The sequence below is a fragment of the Leptonotus elevatus genome, chromosome 19 (genome assembly GCF_054856555.1).
Source record: "Leptonotus elevatus isolate MCC_2025b chromosome 19, RoL_Lele_1.0, whole genome shotgun sequence".
NCBI classification, from domain to species: Eukaryota; Metazoa; Chordata; class Actinopteri; order Syngnathiformes; family Syngnathidae; genus Leptonotus; species Leptonotus elevatus.
In genome coordinates this window covers 1,101,518-1,118,263 of record NC_141257.1, presented here as the reverse complement: position 1 = coordinate 1,118,263, position 16,746 = coordinate 1,101,518, and the positions used below count along the sequence as shown (strand labels likewise).

Below are 16,746 nucleotides of genomic sequence, written 5' to 3'. Positions count from 1 at the left end.
TCCTTGGTTTTCTTTGGTCCTTCCTCGGGTCTCCTGATGGCGGTGTTCGGTTTAGGTGAACGGTATGAGATTTTTTTCTAATAGGTTTTTTGGTGAGCTAACAAATCCACGCACGCACGCACGCACACACATACACAAAAAAAATTTTAAAAAATAAAAATAAATAAATAAAGAGCAATGATGATGACATTTCCGAATGAACAATACTGAGCTCTTTATTAAGAAGAAGAAAAAAAAAAAGAAAAAAAAAAGTACCAAGATGAGTTCCAGTAAGGTCTTGGCTCCAGTTTTCCGGTAAAAATGTGGATGTGGTTCCTGTGTCGGGTCCGACGTGTTAGGCCAGACTATTGTCTTGTTTTGCGTTCTACCTGTTTGGGTTCATTGTTGTCATCTCCGCTCTGAGATGCCGTCTGACGTGACGCTTCACTCGTCTTGCCTTGGCGAAGCGGGTTGTATTTATAGCCATCGAGCCGCCATCCTCGCTGCGCGTCCGCCATGTTGCGAAGGTTGTGTCACCTCCCGTCTGAGCGGCGCTGGCTGTTTGTGTCAATGTCACCTCTGGTTTAAAACCCTTTCCTCCTCCTCGCCTTCGTCCTCCTCCTCCAAAAGTGTGAATTGGCTGTCATTTTCCTGGCTTGGCTCCTCAAAGTCAAAAAGGGCCGCCATGAGATCGGAAACGCGGTTTGAGCACCCCCCCCCCCCCTTGGGAGCTTGATCATCTGGTTTGGGTGCGTTAGAGCGGTTAAAGCAATATTAGAGGGTGGGTTACTAGGGTTAGCCGGGTTAGGGATAGGTGGGTGAACGAGGATTGGGTTAGGAGTTGCGTGTTAGGATTGTGGTTCGGATTAGAGATACTCGAACCTTGATGTTTCAGTAGGCATGAAAATTATCTTCTTTTTTTTTTTTTTTTTTTCCTTTTTTAAAGAGCTCAGTATTGTTCATTCGGAAATGTCATCATCATTGCTCTTTTATTTTTTATTTTTATTTTTATTTTTTTTTTGTATGTGTGTGGGTGCGTGCGTGCGTGCGTGCGTGCGTGTATTTGTTAGCTCACCAGAAAACCTATTAGAAAAAAAAACTCATACCGTTCACCTAAACCGAACACCAGGAGACCCGAGGAAGGACCAAAGAAAACCAAGGAAGGTGAAATCCAGCACCGACCCGACACCCCCCACCAGAACTCCTCCCCAGCCCAAGAAACATCCAGACCCCAACAAATCCAAAAAAAACATAAAATCAGGGAGGCCTCAAGAGACCGAAGGAGAGACCGAGAACAGGAAGGAAGGAACAGACGAAGCCGCGTGAGAATTAGAATTGAGGTTCGGATTAGACACACCCGAACCTTGATGTTTCAGTAGGCATGAAAATGATATTCTTGTTGGACTGAATTCAGTTCAATCTCAGCATTGCTTTCGGGAAGCAAAATATCGCTGACTACCGCGCGACAGTTTAGTTCTTGACCCCTTCTGAAGCCCGAACACCGGCTTCATCATCTCACAAATGCGGCGCATCAGCATTTTCAGTTCAGAGCAGCAGCCCGTTGGATCTCTGCGACCTTTGGCTCGCTCCGATGCCACAAAGTAGCCTTTTAGGAGGGACTTCAAAAGACGGGCAAAAAAGAGCCTCATTACGGGCCCATTTCAGGCCACCAACCAGACTCCATTTGCAAAAAAAAAAAAAAAAAAAAAAAAAAAAACTTGGGTTTCCTCGTCTGTCATTTGGCCGGTGAAAAAAAGTAGAGACCAGTCGGTGAGTGGGACAAAGACGGCTGACGGAGAAGGAACGCAGCCGGACCGGATTGAGGTGACGGCGTAATGCGCGCACGAAGACGCAAACAAAAGACGACTTTCAAAACTACTGCAAGTCGCAGTAATTCTACCTCGTGTGTTTCTGATCTTTCATAATGTTTTTGCGCAATGCAGTTGAGCTTTTCTTAACGACGTACGCGGCGAGACAAAATGAAGGTCTTGGGTTGATGTCTTGCACTGATTGCAGCCCAGCTGACAAGACGGGCAGGTTTGCGATCCGAATGTGGCGTGCGTTCAATCTCCATCGTGGCAGCGCACCGCAGCACTCGTGTGTTTACCGGAGCGGCAAGTCCACCGCGTGTCAATCTCCCCCCCCCCCCCCCCCCCCGCATTCACGACATCGCCGACGGCCATCTGCCAAGCGCCTTTGCCGCCGTTCCGCAAACCATTTTTTTGTGTCGCCCCGGAAAGCCAAATGGCTGCTTCTGTTGTCCGCGTTTGTGCGCGCGGAGGCAAATGCGGACGTTCGAAAGCAGAATTGAAAGCGCGCGCGGGGTCGAGGCGGGTGCAACGGAGCGGTGATGGTTCGGCGCGGGAAAATAATGCACATCATTGTCCTCGCCGTCATGCTTCCGTGCATTTGCGCTGGACGCGTCAGAATTCGAGTAGCGAACTTGAGCAAGACGACAAAGTCACCGTTCGCCCTCGCGGATACGACACAAGATCGCTTGCGTGTTACGGTTTTTGCATAAAACAAGCTCGTCGCATTATTATATGCCACACGAGCTGGGTTTTTTTTTTTTCAAGAAATGCAAAAATACAACTGAATGGAAACGCTAGAAAAATACAACTGAATGGAAACGCTAGAAAAATACAACTGAATGGAAACGCTAGAAAAATACAACTGAATGGAAACGCTAGAAAAATACAACTGAATGGAAACGCTAGAAAAATACAACTGAATGGAAACGCTAGAAAAATACAACTGAATGGAAACGCTAGAAAAATGCAACTGAATGGAAACGCTAGAAAAATGCAACTGAATGGAAACGCTAGAAAAATACAACTGAATGGAAACGCTAGAAAAATACAACTGAATGGAAACGCTAGAAAAATACAACTGAATGGAAACGCTAGAAAAATACAACTGAATGGAAACGCTAGAAAAATACAACAGAATGGAAACGCTAGAAAAATACAACTGAATGGAAACGCTAGAAAAATACAACTGAATGGAAACGCTAGAAAAATACAACTGAATGGAAACGCTAGAAAAATACAACTGAATGGAAACGCTAGAAATTCGAAAAAGGGCCCAAAATTTGCCCAAAAGTTTTTACGCTTGGCGGGGGTGGATTTTGAAGCGGATCGAAAAAAAGGAAAATGCTCGTTTTGGCTATGGAAACAGGGTTCGAGAATAACCGCCGGCGAGACCGGATACACGTTTTGACCGCATAATGCGACGACCAAACAGAAATCTGTTTGGAATGAATTAAAGAAGCGAATATTGATGCCATTTTGGATGTAAAACGGCAAAGAAACGCTTTCTCAAAAATGACAAAAAGCAAACTCATACGATGTCATCGCACGGCACGGTCGCTTCCTGGTCTTCTTCTTCTTCTTCTTTTAAATTACTGGTGGATCGCATCTCTGTGGTGTATAGCGCCACCTGCAGCGGAGGAGTCCCCTCTCAGTATTTGCAAAAGAACAAGGGATGGAAACGGGCAGAAGTCGCAGGTTCGATTTGCGCATTTTCGGTGAATTTGCTTAAAAAAATTCTAAACAATTGGATGGAAACCTAAAATAATGGTCAAGTTTTTAAAAAAAAAAAGACTCAATAATTGTTATAATCGATATTTGTAACCGCTCGTCACGAAACCATGACGATGAAACGCGTAAACAAACGAAACGGAAATGCCGATCGTATCGCAATCTGACAAGCGTGCGATTAGCATTAGCATAAAATACGTTTCACTTGGAAATGCTACTCGGGTTTTTTTCCCTGCCATCGCATTCCAGTGGCAGAACGGTGATTTTGTGATCGTAGACACGATGCATCATGATACACGGAACTGAAAAATGCCCCCCCCCCCCCAAATGTTCTTTCCCCCACCGGCGCTGTTAGTAAAATGATACAGAAAATGATTTTATACGAGATCAAATACATCCCGATGTATGATCTACGATACTGAGGCGATGCAGATTCCAAAAAGGGGAAATTCTCAAAACTTCTGCAACATTCCGAATGGAAATGTCTCTTTTTTTTTTTCTTCTTCTTCTCTCTCTTTCGGGACCGAATGTCCTGCACTTTCTCCTCCGGGATGGACGTGCGCTGCATGTATTTGAGTGACGGGACGCTCATTCTGCTCGTTCTGCTCGTTCTGCTCGACGATACATAACCCGGCTGCAGCGGGTTCCGCAGCGAGGCGTCCGGTCGCACCGAGCCGCGTGCATTCCTATTCTACGTATACCTGCAGTCAAAAACAAAAACGCGAATCGGTCCCGAGGCGTCGGCTCACGCGCGCGCGCGCATCCCGACCTTCCGTTCTGGCTTTTCACCATTTTTCACGCAAGGACGAGATCATTTTCGGGCGCATACAGTAAATGCAGGTCGGCTTTGCGATTGCGCCGGCTATCGATTTGCGCTGAAATGAAATGCGCGGCCGCGTCCTCGCTGCGAGATTCACATGGCCGCATGAGGCTGATTGCTTGGGAGCGATCGATGAGCCCAGAGAGAGAGAGAGAGAGAGAGAGAGGTATCGGCGCTTCTTCATTACGTCGATGAAGGGAAAGAAATCAGAGGTGGCGGCAAGGGAGGCTGCAAATAGACACAAATACGTGACATGCTGGCGAAGGACGTTGCGGCAGGACGGCAAGTGTGCGCATCGTTAAACAAATGCACGTTTTTTTTTTTTGTTTTTTTGTTTTTAAATTTAAAAAAAAAATTTTTTTAAATTAATTAAAAAAAAAAAAGTTAAACAAATGCACGTTTTTTTTTGTTTTTTAAATAAAAAAAAATTTGAAAAAAAATTTAATAAAAAAAAAAAATAGTTAAACAAATGCACGGGCGGCACGGTGATGCACGCGCCTCGCCATCCGTAGTTCTGGTTCCGAATCCGAGTGGGTGCAAAAACGCGCACGCTGCCAAGCTGGAAGACGGATGACGCCCGAGCAATTCATCACCTTTAATGTCTTCTAACATCTTCTCCTCTGACCGCGCCAGGATGCTCTCGGGGTGGCGCCATCCGTCGCCGGCGCCGGTGACGGATGGCCGAAGCGGGAGCCAAAGCCGATTGACTTCTCCGCCTGCGCGCGCCCCCGCACGGGCGTCTTGAAAGCAAACGCTCTGCCAACGCTTTCGCACGCCGTGTCCTGCAAACGGCGAGCACGAGATAGGTGCCGAGATGGCCCGGGGTGTGTGTGTGTGTGTGTGTGTGTGTGTGTGTGTGTGTGTGTGTGTGTGTGTGTGTGTGTGTGTGTGTGTGTGTGTGTGTGTGCGTGTGACTCACCCTTGCTGGTGTGTGTGCGTGCCGGGGTGTTGGCAAGGCTGTCATATTCAGCCAACGGCGCCGCACTCGTTGTGTCAGCTCCCTCGGGCGGCCACCGATGCTCCGATCGCATAACTCGGCCTCGCCGCGCCACCTTTGTCGCCGCTTGCCCCCCCCACCACCACCCCCCCGACTCGTGCGCAGGAGCCGGTGGCCGTTCCACTTTTTCTGCCGACGCGTGTGTTTTACAGGGGATAGTTGTTGAGCACTGCCGCAAAAAAAAAGAAGGAAAAAATGTCACTTGGAATGTTTAAAAAGTGAAACGACTACTTTGGCGTTTTTCACGTTACGGGAAGTCGCTCACTCGTTTTTTTTGCTTCTATTATTTTCTGTTGAACAAGGCTGCTTTTGATGGCAAAATAATTCTACTAATTATAATTAAATTTCAAATTTTTTATAATTGAATTGTTCGATTGTGAGGCGCCTAAACTCCTCCTCCATCCGCGTTGGCAGTTCTCATCTTCATAATTGACACGACAAGCCAATATTTTCTGCCTAATCTTGATCTTTTTTTTTTTTCTTTTTTTTTTTTTTTTTGTGCGTGCGTGTATTTGTTAGCTCACCAGAAAACCTATTAGAAAAAAATCTCATACCGTTCACCTAAACCGAACACCGCCGTCAGGAGACCCGAGGAAGGACCAAAGAAAACCAAGGAAGGTGAAATCCAACACCGACCCGACACCCCCCACCAGAACTCCTCCCCAACCCAAGAAACATCCAGACCCCAACAAATCCAAAAAACATAAAATCAGGGAGGCCTCAAGAGACCGAAGGATCTTAATGCTGATCTGAAATCCGAAGCGATGCAATGTCGCCATCTACAGGAACCTGTTAGTCAATACAGTTGTTTAAAACGGAGTCCTCGAGTTACGTCGTTTCGGACTTTGCGGCGCCCGCGCCTCGTCCGTAGCAACTTCTTTTTTCGTGAATTTTTTCCCGCCGTAATCACGCCATTTTAGAGTTATTTAAAGTAACGGACGTCCATCGGCAGGTCGGTCACATTTCCGCGTTTGAGTTTGAATTCGCCGTCCGTCAGCAACGAATGTCCGTGCGGGAACGCGGAAAATTACCGGACAAAGTATTTGGACGTAAATATCAACGTTAGCGGGGAAATAAATCCCACTTAAGTCCAAATTTGGGGGACATCGCCAGCGTAACGGAACGGAACGCCGCCGTAAACGGTTCATTCCAAGTTGGTGATTTGAAACGTTCACAGCAGTTAATGAATTCAGAATTGTAAAAAAATTTTGTGGTGCATCAATGACCCTTTTTTTTCCTTTTTTTTTTTGCTATTCGTGACTTCTGAGGACAAGAGTTTTCAAAGTTCAGTCCAACACCTCAGAGGAGTTGACAAGAGGCGCGGGCGCTAACGCGGGCGCTAACGCGGTCGAGTGCGCGGCGGCGAAGCCGGCGTATAACGCGGCCAATTAAGCCGCCGCCACGCGGCGCTCAAGGCAACCGGTGGGCGGCCTCCCAGGACTCAATTAGCACTTCCGGTTTTTGTCGGCACGGCGACGGCGGGGACGGGATTAGCTCGCCTGGAGGACCGCAAACTCTCAAATCGGCGAGCGTGCCGGACTTGAGCGCAAATGTTGTAAACGTGGACTGCGTCCATAACGTGAAGGATTAAAAGATCGGATTTGAGCAAACGGGGCGGTTGAATTAACGCTTACGCCGCGCAACATGGCCGCCTCATTTCCCCGCAGGAGGACTTTTTACGTGTTGCAGTATCGGCCTCAGGGTCGGGAAAAGCGGCGGGAAGAAGGAAGTCATTTCCTGCCTGTAAAATGTGTTTGGTTTGAGGACGGCCCAACGGGAAAGGATTTTGGATCATGGTGCATTGTGGGTCGTCTTTAGCCAGCACAAGCCGTTTGGCTGGTATCGAACCACCTCGACGTCATTGGCGAGAGAGGAAAAAGTGAGGAAAAACTTCCAAAAAAACAAACCTTTAACCCTAAATTTTACTTACATGACATAATATTAAACCTAATCACCAAATGCTGAACTTTAATCCTAACCCCAAACGCTAATTAATAATCAACCCTAAATTTAACACCCAAAGCCTAAAACGTAACCACGAAAAATAGCCAAATAGTAAACCCCAAACCTAACCCATAAACTCTAATCCTAACCCTCAAATGTAAAACCTAAAACAAACCCCAATCTTGAACCCTGATCCTAAAACCCCAAATCCTAACCTTAATCCAAACCACTTTATGCTAACTCTAAAGATCGAACTAAAAAACATCGTTGGCAAAAAAAAATGACAAAGGAGATGATGTCTTTTATCGCGATGAATTGTGGGTCATAATCACCCGGCAAAAAACTGCGAGACCCTCCAAACGCAAAAACAGCCGAATCGACACTTTTCCTTTTTCGCATCGCTTGCCAAACGTGATCCTGATCCTTAATTTCCCTCAAAGTCTTGAACGCCGTCTTCAGGTGACAAAGACGCGAGGCGATTAACGGCTCAGCCGATAACAGAAACAATAATCGCAAAAAGCGAGCGTTGATCGTTAACGGAGCTAAAAATAGCACAACCGATATTGGATCCGTTGGAGCAAATTGTCGGCCGCATCGTTTTTAAGTGAAAAAAACAAAAAACCATTGAGTAGCCGCCGTCTCCGTCAGTACGCCGCAACTCATTAGCAGTATTCCCACGCCTCGCCTCAAATCCGACTCCGCCCGCCAGCCGGCGCTACACAGCGCAAACAAACGGCGGGAACTTAGCGGCCTCGGGCAGTTAGCGCGCAACGCGCAGATGGAAAGCGCCGGCGCCGAAGCGCGCTTAAACGAACGGCGGCCGTAAAAACAAAAACAAAAAACAAAAAAAAACGTCTCAGATAACAAAAAGCCCGAGCAGGCTGCCTGCCATTTGCATATTCAAATGAGCCCGCCGTTCAGGGTTAGCCGCTTACGCTAATGACGCGTTTAGCCCTCAATAAATCAGTTAAGGCGCTTCCATGCCGGAGCCCGCCAAGCGACGCGACTCTGCGTGTGCGTGTGCTGTTTTCTCTTGCGTGTTTGCGGCGTCAGTTTACCGGCGACGCGTCACCGGCACGTTTTTGTGTCTTCCGTCATCCGAATTTAGGAGATTTTTGCAAGTGGCCGTAAAAACGGGAATTTAGTGATTCTGGCAAAGCTCCTAAAAAATTTTTTGGTTGTATTATTTTGTGACTTGAATAATTACAATCTGTTTGTTTTTTTTCCAAATGAAAATTTTGTAATTCGATGACATCAAATTATTATTCAAACGACTCAAATTTAGGAATGCCGTCGTTTTCTGTACTTGAGTTCTGCGATCAATCTCTCGTTACATCGAATATTCGAGGATTGTCGTATTCAAAAGTCATGCAAATCTCTTTAAGGAGAGTCGTTTTGTATTTTTGTTTTTTTTTTACTTTTTTTTCTACTTTTTCTACTTTTTTTCTACTTTTTTCTACTTTTTTTCTACTTTTTTCTACTTTTTTCTACTTTTTTCCTACTTTTTTCTACTTTTTTCTACTTTTTTTCCTACTTTTTTTCCTACTTTTTTCTACTTTTTTCCTACTTTTTTTCTACTTTTTTCTACTTTTTTTCCTACTTTTTTCCCTACTTTTTTCTACTTTTTTCCTACTTTTTTCTACTTTTTTTCCCACTTTTTTCTACTTTTTTTCTACTTTTTTTTTCGTGGCCGTTTTCCTAGAGCGGGAAGAAAATCTGCTTTCTCCATTCTGCGCCGCCGTCGCCACTTTTGTCACAAGGGCGCCACTTAGAAGACAATTTCATCACGTGACTCGGCACGGCGGCTGCGTCAAAGGTCGCCGGGCCGCGCGCCAATTAGAGGGATTGGTCCTCAAATGGGATTACGCGACGCCTCGCCATGATATGGAAAAATGCTCCCGTTCGAGCGCGGATGCTTTTTTCATCGTCATTAGGAAGAAGGATGGAACCCGCAAAGTCTAATAAAGAAACAATATGGCCACCACTTTAATCATTTGAAAGGATTGCAGGAAAATGCGTCAAATAAACCTTTTTTTTTTTTATATTGTACATCTTGATTAATGTTAAGACAAGGAGAAGACGTTTCATACTGACAAATTATGTTTTTATTGCATTTTTCACTTTAAAAAAAGGTCACTTTGGCCCACGATGCAGAAGTGTCAGAAATGGAGCAAGAAATCTCAATTATCATTACGAATATCTTATTCACTTAAAAAATGCTTTTGACGATTTTTTTTTTTTTTTTTTTTTTTTTTACAAAATCTTATTCATGTATATAACTTTCAAATGGGCCTATTTGATTTTGAGTCCCTTGTAATAAATTGATCAATTACATTTATAATAAATGTAATAGTTGATCGCTGATAAAAAACAACGACACTAACAATAATAATAATAAAAGCTGTAAATGTTTCATCTTATTTCAGCCAAAATATGTAATCGAAAACAATAGTAGAAGGTGTTTTAGTCATTTGCAGTCGTGCTCAAATTTGTCGTCCATTCCCATCACTCAAGCAGCCATGATATTCAAATATATTTGACGCGACTCGTCAAAGCAGGTCCTCTCAAGAGTAGGAAGACAAGTCGGCGCTGTGTGTGTGTGTGTGGAGGTCTGGTGGCGCGCATGTAGGTCAGCTGACGCCCGAGGGTGCGCAGCTGCACGGGAAGCACCAGGCAGGAATTCCTTCACTTCCTCCCCTGGACCTTGTCACGCAGTCACACGCTGAATTCCACTTGCTGACCTCCGCCAAGGAACACGCCGGGTTCAAAGGACGGCGTTTTATCATATTCACATAAAAGAGATTAAAAATAAGTTCATTTCAAATCACTCTCCACCATTATTGTGACCTGTGAGACGCAATCATTGAATCTGCTTAGAGAGGAAGTACCCCCCAAAAAAAGCCAGCAAAAGCCTACTAGAACATCTGAACTTTATTTGAGCTTGGCTAAAGTCAATTGGATTTCGTGACCAATGTTTGACATAACAATGTCCACATCCATCATGTAGAACCCAGATTAATTTTACTGTACATATCTTTGAAAAAAATGTTTAAGTCATTTGCTCCCCAAAACGTATAAATACGTTCTATTTTAAATATTGTCATGGTCCCAGAAACATTTCTACATTTTTTATGTTTTTTTTTTTAATGCTAGAGCATACAGAAGGTTTTGATGCAGCCTCTCAACTGAAGAGGTAACTTAAAGCAATGGTAGTTATTACAAAAAATGGCCAGCAGGCGGCAGCAGAGTATAAGAGATCAACCAGGGCCGTGTTGAAAAAAAGCTATTTTCCCCACAGTGTTTTGAGCAGGTTTGTGAATAATGAGGAAGCTATGACGCTATATTCTAATGCTAATTGATGCAAAACGATGAAAGAAGAGACTCTAATCTTTCTTTTGATAGCTTCCGTAGAAGAGAATATTCTTTGGGCCTTGCGAAATCAGTCAAAATCCAGCCGGGAGCGAAGGGGTTTGCTTCAGTGAAAAATGGCTGCGAGAGTGAATGAGTTAAATAGAAAATAGTTTTACTTCACGACCAAAATGACTTTTAAACAAATCGATATCATTTTGCATTCCAGGTTGATTTGTAATCATCCAAGCCTTGGGGGAGGTCTGTTCCAGCTCATCATTCCCACTCAGGGTCGGCCTTCCTGTCTCCTTCCTCCCATTTATCCGGTCCCGCCTTGATCTCTTATCCCGCCATCCATCTCCATCCCAGCCTCCATTTGTCCCGTCACTCCCCGCCGGGCTCATCTAAAGTCTTCTGGCGGCCCCCCCGTCACGGGCCTAATGCCGTGAAAAATGACGGTGGACGGGCGCCTTTTGCCTTCCGTCCTCCCCCCACCGTTGCCTGGCAACTCCCCAGACATCTCCCGCCTGCCGGGCCGCGATAGGCACGCGGGGCTAATGAGCGTTGGAACTCATTTGCGCTTATCGCTTCTTCTTTTTTTCGGCCGTTTTCGGCGCCGCGGCTTTGCGCGGAGTCAACACACAAACAATTCCGCCGTTATTGTTAGGATTTTTAAAAAAAAAAATGGCAAAAACATGAACGCGCATAATGATGGATGTGGTGTTGAGAATAATGGGCTTGAATGGTCGTTGATAGCGCGCGGGACAGGTGTGAAGCTGTGAGGCTAAATCTTCATGGAAAATAAACACGGATTGCAAACGCTTCCCTGAGGAACGCCGCACACAAATTGGTAAAAAAAAATTAAAAAAAGACATAAAATTTGGTCATGTATTTTTAAAATGAATTTATCTTTGGTTGGTTGTTTTTTTGGTTGAATGTAAATAATTTTGAACTAATACACTTGTGCAACATTTATTTTGATAGTTAATAATTAAATTGATAGTAAATATAAAGATAACTATTATAGTTTAATTAGTTGGGATTTTTTTGTTTGTTTAAAATCCATTTTTAGCGCAAAATTTTGCCGGCTTCTGACCTGAAAAAAAATATTGATACCCATATGAAAGTGAAGACGATGTCACAAAATGAACATGGACTGCATACATTTCCCTGAGGAACTCGACTTTGTTATGCAAAATGGCACACGTGACATATGATGTGCAATAAATACTAAATACAGGGACAAAGTCTGAAGTGAAGAAAATGTTGAAAATAAATGTGGACTGCAAATATTTCCCTGAGGAACACCTTGCTCTGCTGTTGGTGCGTTTGTGTTTATATGTGGACAAAAGTTTAAGGACAAAAGTGAAGAAAATGTTGAAAATAATCAGGGACTTGAAACATTTCCCTGAGGAACTCCACTCAAAATGCATCGGATGCTGTGATATCAGAACACGCTGATTTTTGAAAATGGAGTCTGGACAAAACTTTTGGGGCTCTTTTGCCTTTTGTAGTTGGCATCGGCTTGTTCAACAGATTTTGCCGCGCGCCGGCGGGACTTTGTTTGCCTTCCTTTGGGTTTTCTCATATCAAACTAAGCCCAGCGTGTCTTTATGTGGACTGGGAACAGAACATGAAACATTTCTAAATACGTTTCCTTGCCTTTAAATAATTTAGCGCAGTAACTATTTTTCCTCTCAGCGTTCCCGCGCGGCTCGCTTTGCTCACCTGCGAGTCATTTCGTGTCCTGGTCCACTTTGTTCCGCTTGGACGTCACGGCTGGCTTTTAGGAGCAGCGGCGGTCCTGCGCCACAAATATTCCCACTCGGATTGTCGCACACAAGATGGCGTCCTCAACTTGCCCCTTTAAGACAAAAAGTGTGCCTTAACGCGCGCACACGAGGAGGAGTCGATCTCATTCTTATTCCAGATCAGTCCGGCCCATTAGTGTCATTTGTATCATGGATGAATTGAAATCCACTTGGGCGAAAGACGATGGGAAAGTGAGGATTCCTAACAGGAACAGGAAGTCTGCCATCTTGGGTCAAAGTGGCCATTTTGGATTGCTCGCACCCTTTCGCTGAGCAGCATGAAACTTGGTGGAGGTGTCGCTCGTGAGGAGAACCACAATAAAAATGAAATAAATAATAAATACGGTCAAATCTGCTGTAATATGTCAGAAAGGAAGAAATAAGTCAATGGAAGTAAATAACATTTGGTGAAACCTGTTGTAATAATGTCAGAAAAGGAAAAAATAAATTCATAAAAAAAATTTTTTTAAAAATCCGGTGAAATCTGTTGTAATAAGTCAGAAAGGAAAAAATGTATTCATTAAAAAAAATATATATATCCGGTGAAATCTGTTGTAATATGTCAGAAAGGAAAAAAATAATAAATAAATAAATAATGATAATTTTAGCCGATAAAATCTGTTGTAATAATATGTCTGAAATAAATACATTAATTATTTTATGAATGAATTTGAATCCGGTGAAATCTGTTGTAATAATATATCATAAAGAAAAAATAATAATAATAATAATTTTAGCCGGTGAAATTTGTTGTAATAATATGCCTGAAGGGGAAAATAAATAAATAGATTAGAATAAATGAATAAAAATCCGGTGAAATCTGTTGTAACACGTCCAAAAGGGAAAAAACAAAACAACGAATGAGAAGACACAGGAAGTCCTCCGTCGTGGTTCCAAAGGACCTTTTTTTTGCGCAGTACATATTCCGCATCTAACACGTTTCCTGCATTGTCGCTGTCCGCTTTGGCAACAGGCGGACCCTCACGACGGAGACATCGCCATCCGTCCCTTCTTGGAGCACTGCGAGAGCACCCACATGACCATCTGGCTGGGCATCGTCTATGCCAACAAGGGCCTGCTGATGGTGCGGGAACACGTTCCGTCACGCCCGCAGGCGACACCTCGCTCGCCCGCCTCGCCTCGCCTCGCTCGCCGGCTCCCGGGCTCGCTCACGGCCTTCCTTTTTGCCGCCCCCGCAGCTCTTCGGCTGCTTCCTGGCTTGGGAGACCAGGAACGTCAGCATCCCCGCCCTCAACGACAGCAAGTACATCGGCATGAGCGTCTACAACGTCGGCATCATGTGCATCATCGGCGCCGCCGTCTCCTTCCTCACCCGGGACCAGCCCAACGTGCAGTTCTGCATCGTGGCGCTGGTGATCATCTTCTGCAGCACCATCACGCTTTGCCTGGTCTTCGTTCCCAAGGTGAGTCCGGCGCGGCTAACGCAACATTTGGCCCTTGCGCGCTTTTCCGCCGTTGCCGAGCTAACGTGCTAGCAACGCGCCGTCCTCTCCCAGTTCATCACCATGAGGACCAACCCGGACGCCGCCACGCAGAACCGCAGGATCAAGTTCACGCAGAACCAGAAGAAAGAGGACTCCAAGACCTCCACCTCGGTCACCAGCGTCAACCAGGCCAACACCTCCAGGCTGGACGGCCTTCAGACCGACAACCACCGCCTGCGCATGAGGATCACCGAGGTGACGCCAAAATGGACTCGCACCCAAAAAAAAACATGACTAAAAAGGCACAAGAAGTCTGCCATTTTGCTAACAAATTGTTATTTACGGTGGGTAGAAGCCATGAGAATTTTTAGAATCCAAATTTTAATGAGCAAGAGGACTTTTGGTAGGGAGGTCTGTCATGCGTAGTCCCACAAAAGAGTTTCAAGAACCCATGACTAAGACTTAAGACACAGGAAGTCTGCCATTTTGGATACAAATGGTCATTTGGGTTTTCTTGAAAAATTCAGGCCCCCAAACTCGTTTTCAGTTCAACACATGAAATTTGGTCGGAGTGAAAGAAGCCGTGTCAAAAAAGACACCGCAAGTCTGCTATTTTAGTTTGAGACATTTTGGGTGCGAGCGCCCACTCGAAATCTCTTGACAAATTCAGCCCAAGAATCAAACATCAATTTTGGTTCGGGGTGTTTCTCATGAGTGGACCCACAAAAAAAGTCTTAAGAAGCCACGACGCCATTTTCGGGTTTTATTAGCCATTGGCAGTTTTCAGATTTTGTCCGATTTCTACAGACAGACAGACGACACAAGGTTGTCCCAACAATCGTGTTTTTGGCCCCTGCATGCACGTTTTGATTTTGACGACAACATTTAATGACATTCCATAAGCGACGTTGACATTTTGTGTGCTCTTTTTTGTGTCCAAGTTGGACAAGGAGCTGGAGGAGGTGACCATGCAGCTGCAGGACACCCCGGAGAAGACGCCCTACATCAAACAGAACCACTACCCGGACGCCAACAACATCCTCAGCATACGCAACTTCACCGACGGGAAAGGTATGCAATCGTCCGCTCGCTCGTCCCGCGGCAGGTCGGAGCTCCTCGTCCCCCCAGTGAAATGATTTGGTCTGAAAAATGAAAATTTGTTGAATCTCCAGAAGAAGAAGAAAGTTGACATTTGTTGAACAGCTGGAAATCGTTTTAAAAATCGAATAAAAAATCCTATTACAAGTAGAAAATTAGATGCAACAATTTTCAATATTAGTCATGCGGATTCAAAATTTTGTGAGAAAAAAGTTGTAAAGGTGACAATTTAAAGTCCAAATTTTGCAAGAAGGAAATGTGCTTAGTTTTTACTTAAACTTTACTGAATAAAGATCATCTGAAATGAATGGATTACAAAATAACAAAACACAATTTTCCAGGAAAAAAATGGTCATATTATGAGAACAAATCTGGAATTTCCCAAGAATCAATGTTTTAGTATTCTGTGAATAAAGTCCAAATTTGATGAGAATAATTTGTGATTTAGATAAGAAAAATAAAGTTGTCACTTTAAAAGAATCAATAAAGTCTTGCAAGTAACAAAAAGTTGTAATTGTCTGAAATTATAGATAAAAAATGGGTGGAACGTGAATAAAGTCAAAATATTGATTATTATTTAGTAAATTTGCAAAAAGGAGGGCTCTGAATTGATGATGAAAATCCGCTCCGTTCTTTCATTTACAGAAAAAAACTTTCGGACGAATTGCCCCGAACTTGGTGCGTTGGTGTTAAAGAGCTCATGGAAGATATCCTAAAAGAATTGGCCTAATTGCTTTAAGACAACAAAAAAAGGCTTTTTTTCAATGAACTCTGGCATAACGACCGCTGTCATTCCTAAAGCCTCCATCTTGCATTTCTGCGCAGATGCCGACCGGAGCCTACTGAAGAACCACCTGGAGCAGAAGCCTCAGGGCCAGTGGGGCTCCATGGATCCTTCCAGAATAACCAGAGGTCCCCTGGAGGACATCAACTCCCCCGAACAGTAAGCACCCCCGTACTCCCTCAGAAAATCCACCCGTTTTTTTTGGGAGGGGTGGGGTAGCCAGCAGCAGTTGCTCGGCGGTTGCTGTGGCAACAAGAACCCTGCGAGAGCTCATCGCACCAACGTTCCTCGCCCACGCCGCCTCGCGCGCGCGCGCGTGCGTGCGTGCGCCAGACTCCCCGCGTTGGCTTCTGGGTCCTCATAATTCATGAGGACGTCGCATGGTCGTCATGCATGATTTACGCAAGCGCCGCCCACACGCGCGCGCGTTTGCCGCCAAAAACGGCCGACTTTGACAGGTAGAATGTCGGGAAGAGGCTTACGTAAGGCGGCTCCGGAAATAGAGCGCAACACTGGCAGCTATTCCCGAGCGAGCCCGATGAATGTTTGATTGGAAAGAAGGAAAGGAAAGAAGCAAGCGAGCTCAAATCTTGGAAGAGGAAGACGACGTTTTTGACAAATGTCACCGAATTAGCTGCAATGACTGGAAAAGGGTCACGGGATATTTTGAAACTCTTTCTACAATACTATTCAAAAATTGTAAGGAAAAGTTACATGAATAAAAAATGCTTAAAAATAGTCGTAGTAAGTGCATACTTATGAAATTGTAATGTGAAAAAAAAAAACATTTGTCGAGAATTTTTTATTTTTTTTTGCAAGACAAGAACTCATAACTACTATGACAAACAGGTAGGCTGCTGTTACAAGAAAAGGACTCATGTGAGAAAAATATTTTTATTCAAGCACAAATGAGTGTATTGTCAAAAATTGTATTAAGTGGAAAAATCTAAATACAATTACTGTATAAAAAAAAAAAGTGGG

At 44.4% G+C, this 16,746-nt stretch overlaps 1 protein-coding gene across 1 annotated transcript in view; it reads left to right on the top strand.

Annotated features, from left to right (window-relative positions):
- The window catches only part of gabbr2 (gamma-aminobutyric acid (GABA) B receptor, 2), an 87,900-nt gene that overhangs the window by 68,121 nt on the left and 3,033 nt on the right, over window positions 1-16,746 (top strand). Inside the window, exons 14-18 of the mRNA XM_086063321.1 lie at window positions 13,412-13,522; window positions 13,638-13,862; window positions 13,956-14,138; window positions 14,825-14,954; window positions 15,807-15,924. Coding sequence (XP_085919447.1) covers window positions 13,412-13,522; window positions 13,638-13,862; window positions 13,956-14,138; window positions 14,825-14,954; window positions 15,807-15,924 — 767 coding nt within the window. The remainder of the gene's footprint in view (window positions 1-13,411; window positions 13,523-13,637; window positions 13,863-13,955; window positions 14,139-14,824; window positions 14,955-15,806; window positions 15,925-16,746) is intronic.